The sequence below is a fragment of the Dasypus novemcinctus genome, chromosome 8 (genome assembly GCF_030445035.2).
Source record: "Dasypus novemcinctus isolate mDasNov1 chromosome 8, mDasNov1.1.hap2, whole genome shotgun sequence".
NCBI classification, from domain to species: domain Eukaryota; kingdom Metazoa; phylum Chordata; class Mammalia; order Cingulata; family Dasypodidae; genus Dasypus; species Dasypus novemcinctus.
In genome coordinates this window covers 109,399,091-109,421,176 of record NC_080680.1, presented here as the reverse complement: position 1 = coordinate 109,421,176, position 22,086 = coordinate 109,399,091, and the positions used below count along the sequence as shown (strand labels likewise).

The 22,086-nt window shown below is 37.2% G+C and overlaps 1 protein-coding gene across 1 annotated transcript; it reads right to left on the bottom strand.

The window, feature by feature from the left end:
* Positions 1 to 12: 12 nt before the first annotated feature.
* OR2K2 (olfactory receptor family 2 subfamily K member 2) lies at positions 13 to 988 on the bottom strand. Its single transcript, XM_004458506.4, has one exon. It carries the CDS (start codon positions 961 to 963, stop codon positions 13 to 15), a length of 951 nt encoding a protein of 316 aa, XP_004458563.1. The 5' UTR covers positions 964 to 988.
* Between the last annotated feature and the right edge of the window lie 21,098 nt (positions 989 to 22,086).

Below are 22,086 nucleotides of genomic sequence, written 5' to 3'. Positions count from 1 at the left end.
ACAGACACCCCATCAGAGATTTTCACGTGGTTGATACAAGGGTATTTTGCCCAGCAGGTTTTTCATAGCATCTTTGACTTCCTTGTTTCTTAAACTGTAAATTATGGGGTTCAACATAGGTGTAAGCACTCCATAGAGCAATGAGATGATTTTGTCTACTGCTTGTGAGTTTGACGAAGAAGGCTTTAAGTACATGGAGAGCGCAGCCCCATAATACAAGATCACCACAGTCAAGTGGGCACCACAGGTAGAAAAGGCTTTGCTTCTTCCCTCTGTCGAACTGATTCTCAGAATAGTGGAAAGGATGAAGACATAAGAGATGCAAATTAAGAGCATTGGAATGGGCAGGAGGAGCACACTGACCACCAGCAGGATCAAGTCCATCAGCAGTGAACGTATGCAAGCTAACTTTAGCACTGCCAGAATTTCACACGTGAAGTGATCAATGAGATTCCCGCAGAGGGGTACCTGCAGGGCAAAGCCAGTTTCCAGCAGCGCAGTCATGCAGCCTGTCACCCAAGACACAGTGGCCATCTGCACACAGACCTGCCTGTTCATGATGATGGGATATCTCAGCGGGTTGCAAATGGCCACATACCGGTCATAGGCCATCACAGCCAGGAGCACACACTCTGTGGAACCCATGGCAAGGGACAGATACATCTGCACGGCACACCCCGAAAAGACAATGGTTTTCTGGGATGACAGCAAGTTCACCAACAAAGTAGGAATCGAAGCAGAAGTGTAACAAATATCCATGAAAGAGAGATTTCCAAGGAATAAGTACATAGGGGTATGAAGGTGTGACTCTAAGACAGTGATTAAAATTAGAATGCCATTGCCCAAGAGGGTTATCAGATACATTACAAGGCTAAAGGCAAAGAGAACAGTCTCCAACTTTGGATATCCAGAAAATCCCTTCAAGGAAAAAAAGCTCCAAACAGTGAGATTTATTCCTTGCATTTCCTTTCTTCCAACTGTAGAAATGGATGAGGTGGTAATGTTCATTTAGTTAGGAAAACACTAACAACATCAGTATCAAATATTTTCACTATTATAAACATAATTTTAACACAAGAAATTTAAACATAAGAACTCACAGAGTAGTGCATTTATTGATTTTAGGGGGAGAGCAGTTTTGATCTACATTAAAACATTGATTTTTTTCACAATAACATTTAGAAAACAGTGAATTTCAAAATAAGAATAAGTGTGGGAAGTGGATTTGGCTCCACAGATAGAGCATCCGCCTACCACATGGGAGGTCCAGGGTTCAAACCCAGGGCCTCCTGACCCATGTGGTGAGCTGGCCCACGTGCAGTACTGATGTGTGCAAGGAGTGCCCTGCCATGCAGGGGTGTCCCCCGCGTAGGGGAGCCCCACATGCAAGGAGTGCGCCCCGTAAGGAGAGCCGCCCTATGCGAAGAAAGAGCAGCCTGCCAGGTGGGGTGCCGCACACACAGAGAGCTGACGCAGCAAGATGACGCAAGAAAAGAGACACAGATTCCTGGTGCCGCTGACAAGAATCCAAGTGGACACAGAATAATACACAGCGAATGGACACAGAGAGCAGACAACGGGGTTGGGGGAGAGAAATAAATGAATAATAACTCTTTTAAATAGAATAAGTGTATTGTCTTTGAATCTCAGCCTATAATCCCGTACTTCCGCACAGTAGGTTTTCAATAAACATTTTTAAGCGACTGAATGAGGAAAATTATGGATGACCGGTGAACAAATTATGAAGCACAAATGAGGAAAGTAAGCCAGATAAGTGAAGAAAAGAAAGCCCAAATGGACAGTGGGGGGGGGGGAAGCCATTAATCATCTTCACTGGTAGAAGAGGAGGAACATTAAAGGAAAGAAGTAAATGAATTTTAAATCAACACCTATGAATTTCTGGGTTTACATAAACTCTTTCCTCTCTAGCTAACAACTTGAAGTTGGTACACTTATTTCGAAAATGATGACATTGCTTGAAGGACTGAAGATATTCTGATTTTAATTAAAAACCCATTTACAAGTCACATACAATATAATTAAAAGCAAGTTACATAAAATCATCTACTCATTTAAACAGCTATATTCATTATACAGTTATATTCACTATACTGACCCACCATCTTATGAATATGTATATAGTTCTGAAAATTACACACAAGCAAAACTCTTATTATACATTAAAACCCATGAAGATCCAAAAAATGCCTTCCTTAGAAAATTACCATAAGATCTGTGAGTATAAGACTGTAGATTATCTAATTACAAATAAGGAACTTAAGGTTTTATTCATTTTTTACAGTTCACAAAAAGTTCATCAAACTTACCTTGCCTCTGAACTTTATAACATTCCATCTTTTCCCCTTTCCCACAGGTGTTTTTCTTCACTACTTTTAAATGTGCATGTTCTTAAAAATTTCCTTCATTGTTATGCTACACAAACAACTACCATCCTCTCTTTCATAGCCAAATTCCTCAATTATATGGTTTAAGTTACAATATTTCAGTATGCACTTCCTTGTCACTGGCATCCCTTCCCAGTTTCTAAATTTCATTCATTGCTATCATACATCTCCCTGTTCTCCATATTTAAAAGCTTGCACTGATGGTGATGGTGAAATTAATAATAAAAAGTAGGCATAAAATTTTTCAAGTTGTTTTCATTCTATAACTCCATTAGCTTGGCCTTCTCCCTCCACTATATCTCATATTTTAGTCTGTTAGCAGTTTTTCTGGTTTAGCCATTAGCTCCAAGCAGTTTATGAGTCCAAATATTATCAATAACGCTGAATATCCTTTCAGTATTCTAAGAAATAAAGTTCAATATTACTTCCCTCTGTGGTAATTGAGCAACCAAAGTTTCTGCTTTTCTTCCCAAGGTACCAAGATGCCCTCATTTTGAATCCATCTGGATAACTGGTCCTTCCTTATTTGTTAGGTAACAGATTATGTCTTCGGATTTTTCTGCCAGATTTTATATTTTAAAAACTCTACAAAAATTATTAAATTATTGTAAAATATTATTTTAAAGAAACTTAATTTTTGTGCTACTGTTAAAACTAGCAAAGAAAACACGATTTTGTTAGAATGAAAAATCAGTCCAGTTGCCCAGGCTTTGATATTATCTATTGTTTAAAAATAATAGCCAAGAAAAATTGGTTCTGGTGAATGAATTCCCTTTCACCAACTCCAAGTAAAATATTGTTTTATGATGTTCTTCATAAAGTTACCTATGTACAAGAAAGAGAAATAATGCATCCATGCTAAAATTTTAAAGGTCTTTATTTAGAAGTCAACAGTGCAATAACATGTAAAATTAAATCACTTGTTTTGGGGGAATACCTGTTGTCCCTGAACAATTTAAAGTTCAGCAACTATAACAAACAGAGGCTTGAAACTTCAGATGCTTCAGGGATAATGTCCCAAAGATCCAATTAACAACAAGCATTTAACTGAGAGAGAGAAAAAAAAAACAACAGCAGAAAAACAAAGTTCACCAAAATCTTCTAAATAACTCATAAAACAAATTCTTCTGTTCCCTCTGTCCTTCCCTATGCCAACATTTTTTTCTATAATGATTACAATGTAGAATATTTAGCAGTAGAAAGAGAAGATATCCTTGGAATTGTAAGATATATTTTTTCCATTTGTAAAATCTCTCCCTAGCTTTCAAACATTAAAAGGTTTTTATTTACTCTTTGAAGCCACAAACAAAAGTGATCAAAATTTTACTCAAAATACACATATTGAGGGGGCTTAGAAGCAATTAGATCTCAATAGCAAGGGACACACCTAGCACCCAAATCTTGGTTTGTAAAATAAATACCATTCTCAACTGAAAGGAAATATGGGTTTTTGGAGAAATGGCTATTTCCAGGGCTGGTGCAAGGAAAGGATAAGATGAGGATGGAGTACATATCACTCCAAAATGTAAGGAATTACAAAAGAATGATAGTAATATATCAAAAGGACATAGAAACCCACTTAATGAGCTTCCCACTAGCCAAATTGGGAACGGATTATTTTAAGTATTAAAATAAATAACGATAATAACGAATTTGAAATGACAGAATAAAAGAACTCATGAATTCATTATGAGAATGAAGAAAGAAAGAAAAAGAAAAAAGAGAGTGGAAAGCTCTTCCATACAGCAGAATGACAAAATATAAATACGGAAAGAATGATGTAGTAGAAAAGCATCAATCAAGGTTAAAACTTGTATATAAAAGTTTAAAGTGGAACAGGGTATTTACATGGTATCAAAGTATCTTACCACAAATTACTTATTAAATTCAAAGAAAAAATAATAAGTTTGCAGAAGAGGGACCTGAAGGGTAACCACCTTAACGTCACCAATATTGGGATAATATTGAGGTAAATTAAAATAAAGATCCCAAATACCAACGTTAATGGGATGTCACTAAAGCTATGCTTAGAGAGAAATTTAGAACTATCAATGACTGCAGGAAAAAGGAAAAAAGATCTCTTTTCATTAACTGGACTTTCACCTTAAGACACAGAAAAAGAGTAAAATATAAATAAAGCAAGCACAAATTAGAAAAATAAAGCAGAAATTAATGAGTAAGAGAATTGAAAAACAATAGAGAAGATGAATGCATCCAAAGGTATATTCTTTGAAAAGAACAACAAAATTGACAAACCTTTATGTAGAATGATTAAGGAAAAGAGAAGACACTCAAATTATCAAATGAAATAGGGGGCATTACCACCAAACATATTGAAATAAAAAGGATTATAATGGAGGAATATGAGCAAATGTATGCCAACAAGTTAAATAACTTAGATGAATTGAAAAAATTCCTAAAAACACAAATAACCAAATGACTAAAGAAGAAATGAAAATTCTGAATAGACCTATAACAAGAAAAGAAATTGAATTTGTAATCAAAATCTTTCCACAACAAAAAATCCAGAAACAGATGAATTCACCAGAAAATTCTACCAAATATTTAAAGAAGCATTAATACCAATTTTCACATATTCCTCTATAAAACAGAAGACAAGTGAATACTTTTTAACTTAATCCATGAGGCCATTATTACATTAACACCAAAACCAGACAAATACATACCAAGAAAAGGAATACACAAACCAACATCTCTCATAAATGAAGACACAAAAATCCTCCATAAAATACAACCAAACAGAACTCTAGAACATATAAAAAGATTATAAACCCTGACCAGGTAGAAATGATTTGACATCTGAAAATCAATTAATGTAAAACACCATATCAATAGAATTATGGAAAAATACATGATACTCTCAATAGATGCAGAAAAGGCATTTGACAAAATCAAACACCCCTTAATGATAAAAAAGCTAAACAAAATAGGGCTAAAGAGAAACTCCTTAAGTTGATTAAAGGCACCCATAAAAAAAAAAAAACTCATTGTTAAGATCAAACTTAAATGTGAAAGACTGAAAGTTTCCCCCCAAAAGTCCTTAAACAAAACAAGGATGCCCACTCTCACTACTTCTGTTCAACATGGAACTGGACATTCTAGCCAGAGTAACTAGACAAGAGAAAGAAATAAAGGTATCCATATTGGATGGAAAGAAGTAAAATTCCTCTATTTTGCAAATGACATTATCTTGTATATAAAAAATCATAAAGAAACCACTAAAAATTTATTGGAACTAATAAGTCCAGGAAGGTTGCTGGATACAAGATTAACATACAAAAGTCTAATGTATTTCTATACATTAGCAAGGAACACTCCAAAATGAAATTAAGAAAATCCCCATATTACAATAGCATCTCCTGGTGAAGGCAAGCTTGCCCACATGGCTCAGCAGAGCTGGCCCACCCAAGAGTGGTGACCTGCATGGCAAGCTGGCCTGAGTGGAGAGCTGGTGCAGCAAGATGATGCAACAAAAAGAGACACAGAGGAGACAATAGTAGACACAGCAGACCAGGGAGCTGAGGTGCCACAAGAGATTGAGCACCTCTCTCCCATTCCAGAAGGTCCCAGGATCAGTTCCCAGTGTTGCCTAAAGAGAAGATAAGCAGACACAGAAGAAGGCACAGCAAATGGAAAAACAGAGAGCAGACTGTGAGTGGGGTGGGGTGGTGGGAATAAAATAAACAAATCTTTTTTAAAAAGCAAAACTATAGCATCAAAACAAATAAAATAGTTGGAATAACTTTACCAAAATAAGTTCAAAACTTATTTCAAAACTCCAAAAATATGAAATTTTTTAATGAAATAAAAAATAACCTAAATAATTGATTTTCATGTAATCACTGTTAACTTCCAAATGGGTGCAAGATTCAACACATTCCCTACTGAAATATCGCCTGGCTTCTTTGCAGAAATTAACAAAATTATCCTAAAATTCATATGGAAATTCAATGTACCCAGAATAGGCATAATATCTTTAAAACCAATACAAAGTTGGAGGATCCACACTTCTTAATTTCAAATTTTGCTACAAAGCTACAGTAACCAAAATTGTGTTATACTGGCATAAGGACAAACATAGAGAAGAGTGGGATAAAATTGAGATCCTAAGTTATGGTCAACTGATATTTGACATATGTGCCGAGACAATCCAATGTGGACAGATTAGTCTTTTCGTTATATGGTGCTTAAATAATTGGATATCCACATGCAAGAGAATAAAGTTGTACCCCCTCTTCATATCATATTAAAAAATAACTTAAAGTGGAACATAGACCAAAATGTAACAAGAAAAAAATATGAACTCTTACAAGAAAATATAGAAGTAAAGCCTCATGACTTTGTAATGGGCAAAGCCTTCTTAGATATGGCACCAAAAATGCATGGGACAAAACAAAAATAGATAAATTGGACACCATCACAAAAGTGAAAAATAACCCAAAAAATGCAAGAAAGTGTTTGAAAATCATGCATCTGAAAAGGGACCTGTACATAGAATATATAAAGAACGCTTAAAACTCAATAATAAAAAGACAAATAGCACAAATACAATATGTTTAAAAGATCTAAATAGATATTTATCCAAAGATGATATGCAAATACCCAAGAAGAAGCACATGTTCAGATATTCAACATCATTAGCCAACAAGTATATGCAATTCCAAACTGCAATGACATACAACTCATATTACTGGGATGACTATAATCAAAAAGACAAACAATAACAAGTGTTAGAAAGAATATAGAAAAATTGAAACTCTCTTAACCTGCTGGTGGGGATGTAAAATGGTGCAGCCATGTTTGAAAACTGTATCAGGTCCTCGAAAGTTTAAATTGAGAATGAACATACAACCCAGTAATTCCACTCCTACGTATATACCTAAGAGAAATGAAAATATATATCATAACAGACAATTATGTAGAGAACCCAAATGGCCATCAACTGATGAATGGATAAACAAAATATAGTATATTCATACAATGGAAGAGTATTCAGCACTAAAAATGAATGAAGTACTGATACATGCTATACCGTGGATAAACCTTGAAACCATTATAACTGTTCACAAAAGAGCTCATATTTCACGATCCCATTTATATGAAATGTCCAGAATAGGCAAATCTTAGAGGTTGCCTAAGGCTACGGGGTTGGGGAAAATGGGGTGAGACAGCTAATGGTATGAGTTTTATTTGGGCAGGGGAATCAATTCTTCTAAAGTTTATTGGGGTGATACTTGCACAACAAAAACCACTGAATTATATGTGAATTATAGCTCCACAAATTCTTATTTTAAAATGTGCATGAGAAGGCAGCAGACTTGGCCCAGTGGATAGGGCGTCTGCCTACCACATGGGAGGTCCGCGGTTCAAACCCTGGGCCTCCTTGACCCAGGTGGAGCTGGCCCATCTGCAGTGCTGATGCACCCAAGGAGTGCCCTGCCATGCAGGGGTGTCCCCCGCGTAGGGGAGCCCCATGCGCAAGGAGTGCGCCCTGTAAGGAGAGCCACCCAGCGCGAAAGAAAGTGAAGGCTGCCCAGGAATGGTGCCGCACACACGGAGAACTGACACAACAAGATGACGCAACAAAAAGAAACACAGATTCCCGTGCCGCTGACAACAACAGAAGCAGACAAAGAAGACACAGAGAACAGACAACCAGGGTGGGGGAAGGAGGGGAGAGAAATAAATAAATAAATCTTTAAAAAAAATGTGCATGAGAGACACTGGGAATTCAGAAGTATTAGCAGTAAAAATTTTGAGGAAGGCATTTTCCACATAGCTTATCTATGGAAAAAGAGCTTACCTAGGATAAATCCTGGAAAATAGAGTTTTAAATGGTAGGATACAGCAGTTTATGGAATGACTTCTAATACCAAGCCCAGAAGTATAAAAGTAATTCTGTAGAGGTCGAGAGAGTAGAGGGTAAGATGGCAGCAGAGTAGGGAGTCCTAAGATTCAACTCATCCTACAGGGCAATAAATCACCTGTTTGGGGGCACCCTGGAGACTGGAAGAAAGCCACCCAAGGAATAATGGAAGGAAGACATTGGCCATTTGCAGTGAAGATTTGTGAGTAGATCCCCACCCCCCAACCCCCCACTGCAGAGGCTGGTGCCCATCTCCCACTGGCATGGCAGGCTGCTTCATGAGCCATTCCCTGGCTGGAATTGGAAGTTCCATTTTCCCAAAAGTAGAGGACGAGGAGAAGGCCAGGCACTGACTACACAGGGGTTCTTAACAAGAACATGTGTTTGAATTGTAATTCAAAAAAGCATTATTCTTGTGGGGACGTGTTGGTGCAGGTATGATATACGTATTAAATAATGCACAGTATAATGTGGACTCAATAAGGGGTCCATGGTTTTTCACCTAACTGGCAAAGGGGTCCGTGGAACAAAAAAGTTTAATAACTCCTGAACTATAGCTACTGATTAGCAAATTGGCTAACTAGATTCCAATTCTAAGTACAGCTAAAATATAAACCCTTCCAAGTCAGAAAGTAGCAAGCAGCTCCATCTTAACTCCGCCCCCGAGAGGAGTGGAAGCGGAGCTGATAGAAAATAACAGTGACTTCCGAGAGGGTAGGGATCTGCTTCAATTCCACCCAGGACAGAGTACCACTGATAGCGTGTGCTCCAACCCTGCCCAGCAGGGAAGAAAAGTGGATGGAGCTTCGTCAGTCTCTCTGGACAACAGCAGACAGTTTCATCCTGCATGGATTAGAGTTACGCATCCTCAGCTCCAGCGCAAACCACGTCCAGAAGGGAAATATGATGAGCAAAGATTGATAGGTTTCTTGGGCATCTGCAAATAGTTTCAATGCAATCAGCCCAAAAGAAATGAGCAATCTGTCAACTCTGCCTCTGGCACAGGAAGGATCGTGGCTAACCTAGAGCCTGGAGCAGCAGGAAACAGCTTGTTGGAGGGCCGCTCTTCCCCCCCAAAAAGCGGGGGGGGGGGGGGGGGGGCAAGGCTCAGCACAGGTTATGGCAGTTGATTAGAGATCTCGGATCACAGTGTCTGGGATCTGTGAGAGTTTCATCCCTGTGCAACTGGCATCTTTAGTCTTAACCACACTCCCAACAGGCTGCAGCAAACAATAAGCTGAAGAGTGCCACCTGCTGGATATGTCAAGAGAGCTGTAGATATGGGGAGTCATTAAAGAAGTTGGACTGCATTTAGGGTCTCCTCACCAGGGAATATTGGCAACTACTACACCTCCTTCAAGGGTCCCTAGGCCTGCTTTTGCTGAGAAATCTGAAAGCAAGGATGTCTTTGGAGGGACTGCCATACCAAAATTAGCCCTCCAGGTAACAGCAAGGAAAGGAAAATAAAAGGCATATTAAAAATATACAGAGACAAATTTAAAAAAAAAAACAGAATAGATTAACATTCCTGGTGGAGGAACAGGAGAAAGGAAGTTCTCCCATGTATGAAAGTGATGGGATAAAAATCATACACAAAAATCAGATTTCTCTACACTACTGATGAGCACTCTGAAGAGGAAATCAGGAAAAAAAAATTCCATTTATAGTAGCAACTAAAAAAATAAACTATTTAGGAATAAACAACCAAGGACATAAAGGACCTGTACTCAGAAAACTACAAAACATTGCTAAAAGAAACCAAAGGAAGTGTAAATAAATGGAAGGACATTCCGTGTTCATGACCTGGAAGACTCAAAATTGTTAAGATTTCAATTCTACCCAAACAGATTTACAGATTTAATGCAATCCCAATAAAAATCCCAACAGCCTTTTTTTTTTTCAGAAAAGCCAGTTATCACATTTAATTGGAAGGGTAAGGGGTCCAGAATAGCCAAAAATATCTTTAAAAGGAAGAATGAAGTTGAAGGACTCTCACTTTCTGACTTTAAAGCCTATTTCTTAGCTACAATGGTAAAAACATCATGCTACTGACATAAACACAGACAGATTGACAAATGGAACTGAATCAATAAGGAAATAAACCCTTACATCTATGGTCAAATGATTTTTGACAAGGTTGTTGAGCCCACCCAGCTGGGCCAGAATGGTCTATTCAACACGTGGTGCTGGGAGAACTGGATATACAACTTCAAAATAAAGAAAAAGGACCCCTATCTCACACCTTATACAAAAATTAACACAAAATGTATCAAAGACCTAAATATAAAAGCTACAGCCATGAAACTCCTAGAAGAAACTGTAGGAAACATTTTCAAGATATTTTGGTAGGCAATAGTTTCTTAAACCTTATAACCAAAGCATGAACAATGAAAAAAAAAATAGATAAATGGGACCACCTCAAAATTAAACACTTTCATTCTTCGAAAGACTTCGTCAAGAAAATTTTTTAAAAAACAACCTACTCAATGGGAGAAAATATTTAGAAACCACATATCCAGTAAGGGGTAATATCCATGTTACATAAAGAGATCATCCAACTCAATGATAAAAAGACAAGTAACCTGTATTAGTCTGCCAACAAGTGCTGAAGTGAAGTACCAGAAATCCGTTGACTTTTATAAAGAGTATTTATTTGAGGTAGAAGCTTACAGTTACCAGGCCTTAAAGTGTCCAACTCAAGGTTGCTTTCTCACCAAGGTCAGTTGACATGTGTTGTACAATTTGAGTGATTGTACAAAGCATGGGACTGTAAAACATAGGAAATCCAGTGGTGGATGATGGGCAGTAGTTAACAGAGTAAATATGAGAACATTTTCTCCAGAATGATAACAAATATATAATACTAATATAGGACACTAATAATTGGATGGGTTGGAAGTAAAAGACACCAAATATAAGATATAGGCTAAAGTTAGTAGTAATATTTTGATGATGCTCTTTCATAGTTTGTAACAAATGTTTCACAACAGTGTAAGGTGGTGGTGGTGGTGGTGGTGGTGGTGGTGGTGAGATGTATGGGTATCTTTTATGATTATATGCATGTTTGTTTTGTACATTCACACATTTTACTGGGCATTTATTGTTTAAGTATGTTCATATATGAATGATATACTTCAATAAAATTTTATTTAAAAAAAACAGAACAGATCAACATCCCTAGTGGAGGAATAGGGGAAAGGAAGCTCATTTCTGGGAATGAAATAAGTGCACAAATAGTGCAATCTCAAAAATTGTACCATATATTGAAAGCAAGGATCAGATGAATAAGAGCTGAAAAAATCTGTTTTGTTAAACAAGAGCTATTATAAAATTCCAAAATAAGTTGAACCAAGAGTCAAAGAGGAGTTTTAGCACAAAGCCAACCAACAAGAAAACCCTAGGCTAAAGAGAGAACCTGAGCACAGAATAAAGACATCAAGAAAATCATATGCAGGAACACCAGCAATAAATTACAAACCATACTAAGAAATAGGAAGATATGGCCCAGTTAAAGGAAGAAATTAAACCTCCAAACAATATACAGGATTTGAGACAACTAATCATAGATGCTCAAACATCTTAATAATTCCCCTTAATAATTCCAATAAGATGGTTAAATAGATTAAGGATATTAAGAAGACACTGGGTGAGTGCAAAGAAGAATTTGAAAGCAGGCTAAGAAAAATAAATGAAATTAAAAATACACTGGAGGCATACGACAATAAATTAAAGAAGCAGAAGAAAGGATCAGTGAGTTAGAGGACAGGGTGTCCAAAATTAAACACACAGAAGAACAGATAGAGAAAAGAATGGAGAAAATTAAACAGGGTCTCAGGGAACTGAATGACAGCATGGGGCTCACAAACATACACAGGATGGGTGTCCCAGAAGGAGAGGAAAAGGGAAAATGGGCAAAAGGAATACTTGAGGAAATGATGGTAGAAAATTTCCCAAATTTTTTGAAGGACATAGATATCCATATTCAAGAAGTGCAACATACTCCAATCCAAATAAATATGAATAGATCTACTCTGAGACACATTCTGATCAGAATGCCAAATGCTTGAGATAAAGAGAGAATTCTGAAAGTAACAAGAGAAGAGTAATTCATCACAGGCAAGGAATGCCCAATAAGATTAAGTTCTGATTTCTCATCAAAAAAACATGGAGGCAAGAAGGCAACAGTAAGATATATTTAAGATACTGAAAGAGAAAAACTGCCAAGCAAGTATCTTATGTCTGGCAACACTGTGCTTCAAAAATTAAGGTGAGTTTAGAATATTTCACATAAACAGAAACAAATATGCCAAAGGAGAAAATAGGTGAAGTAGGTACTACCTTTACAGTAATCATATTGAATCTTAAAGGGTTAAACTCACCAATCAAAAGACACACACTGGTGGAAGATTTTTTAAAGGGGGGGGGAGCAGATGTAGCTTGAGTAGTTGAGCACCTGCTTCCCACATATGAGGTCCCTAGTTTAATTCCTGGTACCTCCTAAAAACAAAACAAATGAGAAAATGACAGACATTAGGAAGCCGATATAGCTCAGTGGTTGAGGGTCCTGCTTCCCATGTATGAGGTCCTGGGTTCAATCCTTGGAATTTCCTAAAACAAACAAGCAAGCAAAAAACCCACCTCTCATTGGGGAGCAGATGTAGCTCAGTGGTTGAATGCCTGCTTCCCATGCAAAAGGTCCTGGTTCAATCCCCAGTACCTCCACCACCACCCCCCCCAAAAAAAATGAGTCACCTATATGGTGTTTACAAAGGCTCACCTAAGATCCAAGGACACAAATAAGTTCAACGTGAAAGTCTAAAAAAGATATTCCATGCATGCAGTAACCAAAAAAAAAAAAAAAAAAACTGGAGTAACTATACTTACATTGATGAAATGGACTTTAAAAGCAAAGCTGTTATTAGAGACAAGAAAGATCATCATATACTAATAAAAGGGACAGTTCACCAGGAAGAAATAACAATCATAAATATATATGTACATAACCAGTATGCCCCAAATTACATGAGGCCAACACTGGAAAAAATGAAGAGAGAAATAGATACCTCTGCATTAATAGTTGGAGACTTCAATACACCACATCCATCATTGGATAGATCAAGTGGGCAAAGGACCAATAAAGAAACAGAGGGGAACAGAAGTAGTTCATGTGGTGAAGCAACTGTTTCCCATATATGAGGTCCTGGTTTCAATCCCTGGTAACTCCTTAAAAAAAAGAAAGGGGAGAGGGGGGAGAGGAGGAAGAAAGAGAGTTTGAATAATATGATAAGCAAACTAAGCCTAATAGGTATATACAGAACATTGCACACCAAAACAACAAGATATACATTCTTCCCAAGTGCTTATGGATCTTTCTCCAGGTCACACGTTGGGACATAAAGCAGGGCTCAATAAATTAAAAAGACTGAAATTATATAAAGCACTTTCTCTGATCATAATGGAATGAAACTGGAGATCAATAACAGGCAGAGGACTGGAAAATGCACAAATGTATGGGGGTTAAACAGCACACTCTTAAACAATCAGCAGGTCAAAGAAAAAACTGCAGGAGGAATCGGTAAGTATTTTGAGGTGAATGAAAATAAGAACACAACATATCAAAACTTATGGGATGCAACAAAGTCAGTGCTGCAAGGGAAATTTATACCTCTAAACGCCTACATTAAAAAAGAAGAAAAAGCTAAAATCAAAGACCTAATTATGTACCAGGAGGAACAAGAAAAAGAAAAGCAAACAAAGCAAAGCAAGCAGAAGGAAAGAAATAATAAAGATAAGAGTGGAGATAAATGAAATTGTGAACAAAAAAAACAATAGAGAAGATCAACAAAACTAAAAGTTAGTTCTTCAAGAAAATCAACAAAATTGACAAATCCTTACCTAAAACAACACGAAAAAAAGAGAGAAGATGCAAATAAATGCAATCAGAAATGAGAGGAGGGATCTTAGCACTGACTCCAAAGACATAAAAGATATCAAAGATATGAACAACTGTATGCCAACAAACTAGATTACACTCACAAAATGGACAAATTCCTAGAAACACACCAACAGCCTACACTGACCGAAAAAAAAATAAAAGACCTCAACAAATCAATCAGAAATAAACAGATTGAAGCAGTCATCAAAAAACTTTCCAAAAATGAAAAGCCCAGGATCAGATGGCTTCACAAGTGAATTCTACCAGTCATTCAAAGAAGATTTAATACCAATCTTGCTCAACCTCTTACAAAAAATAGAACAGGGGAAATCCTACCAAACTTGTTCTATGAAGCCAGTATCACCCTAATACCAAAGCCAGATAAAGATACTACAAAAAAAATTACAGATCCATTTCCCTAATGAATATAAATGCAAAAATCCTCAACAAAATACTCTAATTGAACTCAACAACACATTAAAAGAATTATACATGCCTCAGGATTGTAATTTTCCTTTTTCTCGTGTCTTAATAAACTCTTGTTACTGGCCTTAAAAAAAAAAAAGAAAAGAATTATACCTCATGATCAAGTGGGTTTTATCCCAGGTATTCAAGGGTCCTTTAACATAAGAAAATCAATCTATATAATACATCACATTAATAAATCATATAAGAAAAATCATATGATCATCTCAAATGATGCAGAAAAGACATTTAACTAAATACAGCATCCTTTCTTGATAAAAACACTTCAAAAGATAGGAATAGAAGGAAACTCTCAACATGACAAAGGGCCTATAGGAAAAACTCAATGGTGAAACATTGAAAGCTTTCCTGCTGAGATCAGGAACAAAATAAGGATGCCCACTGTCACCACTGTTAATCAGTATTGTGCTAGAAGTTCTAGCTGGAGCAACTAGGCAAGAAAAAGAAACAAAACACACCCAAATTGGAAAGGAAGAAGTAAAACTTGTGCTATTTGTAGATGATATAATCCTATATCTAGAAAATCCAAAAAAATCTACAGCAAAGCTACTAGAGCTAATAAACTAGTTCAGCAGAGTAGGGAATACAAGATTAATATGTGGGAAGTAGATGTGGCTCAAGCAGCTGGGCACTTACCTACTACATGGGAGGGTCCAGGTTTGGTTTCCAGTGCCTCCTAAGGAAGACCAACAAGACAGTAAGACAGCAAGACAGTGAGCTGACACAATAGGCTGGTGCAGTGAGTTGATGCAACAAGATGACACAACAAAGTGACAGTGAGGAAACACAATAAGAGACAAAACAAGCAGGGTGGAGGTGGCACAAGTGATTGGGTGCCTCCCTCCCACATGGCAGGTCCTGGGTTTGGTTTTCCCAGTGCCTCAAAAAAAAAAAAAAAAAAGACAATAGAGAGCAGACAGGAAGCAATGAGGAGGGGAGGTATGGGAGAAATAAATAAAATAAATATTTTTTAAAGGTTAATATGCAAAAATCAGTAGCATTTCTATACACTAGTAATGAATAATCTGAAGAGGAAGTGAGGAAAAATCCATTTACAACACCTGTTAAAATAATCAAAATATTTAGGAATAAACTTAATCAAGGACATAAAGGATCTATATTTAGAAAACTACAAAACTTTGCTAAAAGAAATCAAAGAACACTGTGGCAGTTTGGTATTGCTTATTAATTCCAAAAAAAGATATTGGATTGTGTTTGTAAACTGGCCTGTTCCTCTGGGCATATCAGATTGTATTAGATGCCATGAAGAGAAACAGAAGGGCTCAACACTGTTGCAAGTAGCTCTGAACATGACTCCTCAAGAAATGAAGATTGACTCTCACTGTGGGCCCTAAGGGGAAAGGGAAATAGATATTGAATATATGGAACCAACGTAACTGTGAGGGCAATAGAAATGTTTCACAAGAGTACACAAGGATGGATATAAAACATGTAATATTACACCAAAAACATATAGAGGCCGACAGACTAATAATGTAAATCATAATGTAAAACATAGGATAACTAAAAATTTAGAAAATTGTATAGCCTAAAGTATAAACCACAATGTAAACACAAGTGTTACCTTGTTTGAAAGCTATTGTCTCAATATCTGTACATCAGTTTCAGTAAATATGGTATGAATATGTTAAAAGATAATTGCTGTGGAAGGAAAAGGTTTTATATTGGATATGTGGGAGTACTGTATATTGTATATATGAATTACTGTGATCTAAAACTCTTGTGAAGATAAGCTTAATAATTAGGAAAAAAGAAAAGAAAAAGATAGGATGTAGAATTTCTCCAAATTAGTATGTATTCTATATCTAACCTTTAAACTCAACGCTATATCTATTTTACTATTAAGAGAACCTGGCATTATATTGGGCTCCACTTTTCAGGAAGTTTTGGATCACAGAGTGGTTCGACAATGGCAGCAGAGGAATACTGGTATGGGATGTTATTGACAGAGGACATATGATTGACAGGGAGATACAGGGCATGTGTCCAGGGTGCATGGAAATGTTTGGATATATTCATAGTGGAAACAATTAAAAACAACAGCTGGGGTGGGGTGCTGGGTTCCTGGCCGGGGGGGCTCTGTTGCAGTCCTTCGGGGAGCAGCGGCAGTCCCCCGGCTGCAACAGAAAGGACCAGGAAGGAATGAGGGTCCAACAGTGAGCCCCTGATACTAATGACTATGCTTGTGAGCCTATACACCTGAAATAAGAACAAGGCCTAGAGCAGCACTGTGCCTAAGAGTTCCCTCCTGACAGCCTCCGTGTTACTCAAATATGGCCAGTATCAAAGCCAAACTCAGCATGTAAATGCACTGCCTTCCCCCCAGTGTGGGACATGACACCCAGGGATGAGCCTCCCTGGCGCCAAGGGATCACTACCAAGTACGAGCTGATGACGTAACTAGAAAATGACCTTGAATAAAAGGTTCAACTCGGACCAGCAGAATATCCCTGTCTGCATATAATAACAGGAGTTAAAAATGCTTTTTGACCTAAATCAAGGGGGAAATGAAAAGGACAAATGAGTTTATATGGCTATGAGTCTCTAAAAAAGTGTCCAGAGGTTGTCAGAAGGATTGCCCTTAAGCATACCTGAGCAGAGTCTCAGAGACAGATAAAGTAGATAAAACCCCAGGTATTGGTTCTTCTGAGGGCTACAGAGACCCACAGGTTTTATGGTCATGGCAGATGGAGTTCACTGCCATGCCAGTTAGCCCTTCTTTGGAGTTGGTGTTTCTGCGTGATGGAGCTGGACTCAGATGTGATCTCTTTTCACAAGCCATTCCTGTTACTTTACCAGAATTGTAGTTGGTGCTGGGGTTTAAGATATATCTAGGGGATCTGAATCTCTGGACTGACCATATGATAGCCAGGCCCTGAGACTCAACAGACTTCAGCTCCTACACTCTGGTTTATTGGACTTAACCCACTCAGCTAACATGGAGTTGAAGAATGTCAACCACCACACCATGGAGCCAAGAGTGCCTACAACTGAAAGCAGGAGGATTGCATCCAGTATCCATATGGAATCTAAGCCCCCTCTTGACATAGATGTGGAATGGACACAACCAATCCAAGGTCCACAGGAAGGAGGAATACAGTAAAGATTAGAGTGGACTTGCTGATATTCTATTCATGAACTACTGTGATTAGTAATCGAAGAAAATGTGGCATTGGTGTGGAAAAAGTGGCCATGGTGGTTGCTGGGTGCAGGGAATGGGAAGAAGAGATGAGATGTGGAGGCATTTTCGGGACTTGGAGCTGTCCCGGGTGGTGCTGCAGGGACAATTACCAGACATTGTAGATCCTCCCATGGCCCACTGGATGGAACGTGGGAGAGTGTGGACTATGATGTGGACCATTGACCATGAGGTGCAGCAATGCCCAGGGATGTATTCACCAAATGCAATGGACATGTCATGATGATGGGGGAGAGTGTTACTGTGGGGGGAGTGGTGGGGTGGAGGTGGTGAGGGGTGAATGGGGACCTCATATTTTTTTAATGTAATATTTTTTAAAAATGAATTAAAAAAATGAAATTATTTAAAAAAGAGAGAGAAACAGAAGGGACTGTACTAAACATACCACATTAATGAAGGATGTTGTTAATGTAGGAAAGTGTGGGAGGGGAAGGGAGTAGTGCATATGGAAATCCCTTATTCTTGTTATGTAATGTTTATGTAATCTAAAGCTCCTTTAAAAATAAAAAAAAATTTAAATAAAAATTTTAAAAAAGAGAAACAGAGGTGGGAGCCGATGTAGCTCAAGTGGTTGAGCACCTGCTTCCCTTGTAAGAGGTCCCAGGATGGACAAACTCCATACCTCCTAAACAAAAGAGAAAGAGAGAGAAGCAGAAGACAATCTCTTTGCCATGTCTACCTTAGGTTTTGACATTTAGTAGAACCTCCAAAATTACATCTTCAGAAATTCAGACAGGCTATCATAGGAGAGAAAGGAATTGGTGGAACCATCAAAGTGACAGAAGAGATAGACTAGGTGAAGAGCTTACAGGCATTTGCTAACCAGTTAACAGCTGGCTTAATAACTGCAGACGGTCAACAACAAAATGTTATGGTTTATACAACAACATATCAACAGATTTCTGGAGTTCAACAAATTCAGTTTTCATGATCTGAAGAACTGATGGAATGGGAGTGTAGAGAAGCAGAAGAGCCAATAGAATTCTGGAACAGAGACATTAGAAGAAAATGACTGGCTGGAAAGATAGCTCTTTGTATATTAACAACTGTAATATAGCTTCCTGATGCCTGACTAATTGAGGTGTTAATTCTGACTTAAGAATCTTTTTTGTGAATGATTTTAAAGAAAAACTTGGATTTTAAAAGTATTAAAATATTTGTTTTGTATGAGAGTTTGATGTTCTTTGATTCCTGTATGCATTGTATATTGCAGTTTATTACTAGGAGAGATTTATAGACAGATTCGTGTTTTCATATTGAATTGCGTTACTTTTGCCATTCAAATTTGAGTTTGTACTGATTATATATTACCTTTGGTGGAAAACCCAGCTAGATTAGATTAGATTAGATTTTTAGCTTTTTATGTATTTTTTTTTATTTTATTTTGGTAAAAAAAAATGACCCAACTATACACTGTTTATAAGAGACTCACCTTAAATTCAAAGACACAAGTAGGCTGAAAGTGAAAAGATGGAAAAAATATTCCATGCAAATAGAACCCAAAAGAGAGGAGGGTAACTACACTGATATCAGATAAAATAGAATTTCATACAAATCTATTAAAAGGGAAAAAGAAGGACACTATATATTGATAAAAGGGTCAATTCATCTAGAAGATACAGTACATATAAACATATGCATCTATAAGAAAACCCCAAAATATATGAAACATTGACAAATTTGAAGGGTGAAATAGACAAGTCTACATTAATAGTAGGAGACTTCCATATTCAATAATGGATAGAATATCTAGAGAGAAGATCAATAAGAAAACTGGAGCAATATTATAAATCAACTAGACTAGACAACAGATATATATATAACCCTTCAACCAATAATAACAGAATTTTTCTCAAGTATTCACAGATAATTTCCCAGGATAGATAAGATGTTAGGTCACAAAACAAGTCTCAATAAATTTAGAAAGACTGGAATTGTACAAAACATCTTCTCCTACCATGATGGAATGATGCTGGAAATCAATAGAATGGTAAACTGGAAATTTCACAAATATGTGGAAAATAAACAATATACTTCTTTGGGAAAAAAAAAAAATGAGCCAAAGGAAAAATCACAAGGGAAATTAGGAAGTATCTTGAGGTGAATGAAAATGAAAACACACCAAAACTTATGGGATGCAGCAAAGACAATGTTCAGAGGGAAATTTATACCTTTAGTAACCATGGACTATAGTTAATAGTACAATTAAAATAATATTCTTTCATCAATATAACAAACGTACCATACTAATCCAAGGTGTTAATAAATGGAGAAGGAGTATATGGTAACTTTGAAATTGCTGCATGGTTTTTCTATAAACCAACAACTTCTATAAAAAAATAAATAAAACAAAATTAAAAAGAAATTAAAAAATGAAAGGGAACAACCCCACAGAAATTAAAAGTATCATAAGAGGATACTATGAACAATTGTGTACCAACAAATTAGACAACCAAAATGAAACGGACTAGTTCCAAGAAACACACCAACTATCTACACTGACTCTAGGAGAAATAGATCTCAGCAGACCAACTACAAGAGATTGAATCAAAAATTAAAAACCTCCCCTCAAAGAAAAGCCCAAAACCCCTTCTTGATAAATAATACTTGGAAAACTAGGAATAGAAGGAAACTTCCTCAAGATGATGAAGGAAATACATGATAAACCCACAGTTAACATTATACTTAATGGTGAAAGAATGAAAGCCTTCCCTCTAAGATCAGGAGCAAGACAATGATGCCCACTGTCACCACTGTTGACATTATACTGGAAGTTCTAGCAGGAATGATTAGACAAGAAAAAGAAAAGGCATTCAAACTGGAAAGGAAGAAGTAAAACTTTCAGTATTTGTAGATGACATGATCTTATACAGAGACAATCCTGAAAAATACACAACAAAATTCCTAGGGTTAATAAAGGACTTGAGCAAAGTGGTGGGATAGATGATTGTGCTGGTTAGGCTCATGTGTCACGTTGGCCAGGTAATGGTGCCTGGTTGTTTGGTCAAACTAGCACTGGCCTAATTGTTACTATGAGGACATTTCGTGGACTTAAATAATTAGTAAGTTGATTACATCTATGGCTGATGACAGTTACAATCAACTGAGAAGACTGTCTTCAGATAATTTACAGCAGAATTATTCATAATACTCAACAATAAAAACAATCTAAATGTCTACTGAGTAGTAAGTAAATAAGCAGGTTGTGAAAGATACAGATAGTGTAATACTACTCATCAATAAAAAGAAATGACTTACTGATATAAGCATAAAGCACTTCACTAGGTGAAAAGACTATAAATATGTAACTATTTATATGATATTCTAGGAAAGGAAAACTATAGTGACAGAAATCAATTGTTGTCTGGGTAAATGGGATCAAGAAGATAATTGCAAAGGGGCACAAAGGAACTTTGAGAGTGATGGGAATATCCTATACCCCAATTGTGGTCATAATTTCATGACTATATATAACTGCCCAAATTCATTTTATTATATGTATACTATACCTCAATAAACCTGAATCATGGTGAATTGTGCTCCCAAAAGCTTACTTTTTCTACTTACCTAATCTACTATAATTTATAATTTGAACAGTAATCAGTTGCATGTATTACAAATCCAATTACATTGTCTTACCCCAGTCATGGTTATTTATCTCACAAATTAAGAAATATAGGGAAGTGGACTTGGCCCAATGGATAGGGTGTCCACCTACCACATGGGAGGTCTGCAGTTCAAACCCCAGGCCTGCTTGACCGGTGTGGAGCTGGCCCATGCACAGTGCTGATGCGCTCAAGGAGTTCTGTGCCACGCAGGGGTGTCCCCCACGTGGGGGAGCCCCACACACAAGGAATGCGCCCCATAAGGAGAGCTGCCCAGCACGAAAGAAAGTGCAGCCTGCCCAAGAAGGGCACCGCACACATGGAGAGCTGACACAACAAGATGATGCAACAAAGAGAGACACAGATTCCCGGTGCTGTTAAGGATAGAAGCGGTCACAGAAGAGCATACAGCGAATGGACACAGAGAGCAGACAACTGGGGGGGAGGGGGGGAGGAAGGGGAGAGAAATAAATAAAAATAAAAATAAATATAGATTAGGTTGCTTAAGACTGGTTGGAAGCATAATGATACTTGTAGCAACGAGGGCA

Excerpts from the sequence above, each read along its gene's own strand:
- OR2K2 (XM_004458506.4), bottom strand. The coding sequence starts at position 963 with ATGCAAGGAATAAATCTCACTGTTTGGAGCTTTTTTTCCTTGAAGGGA.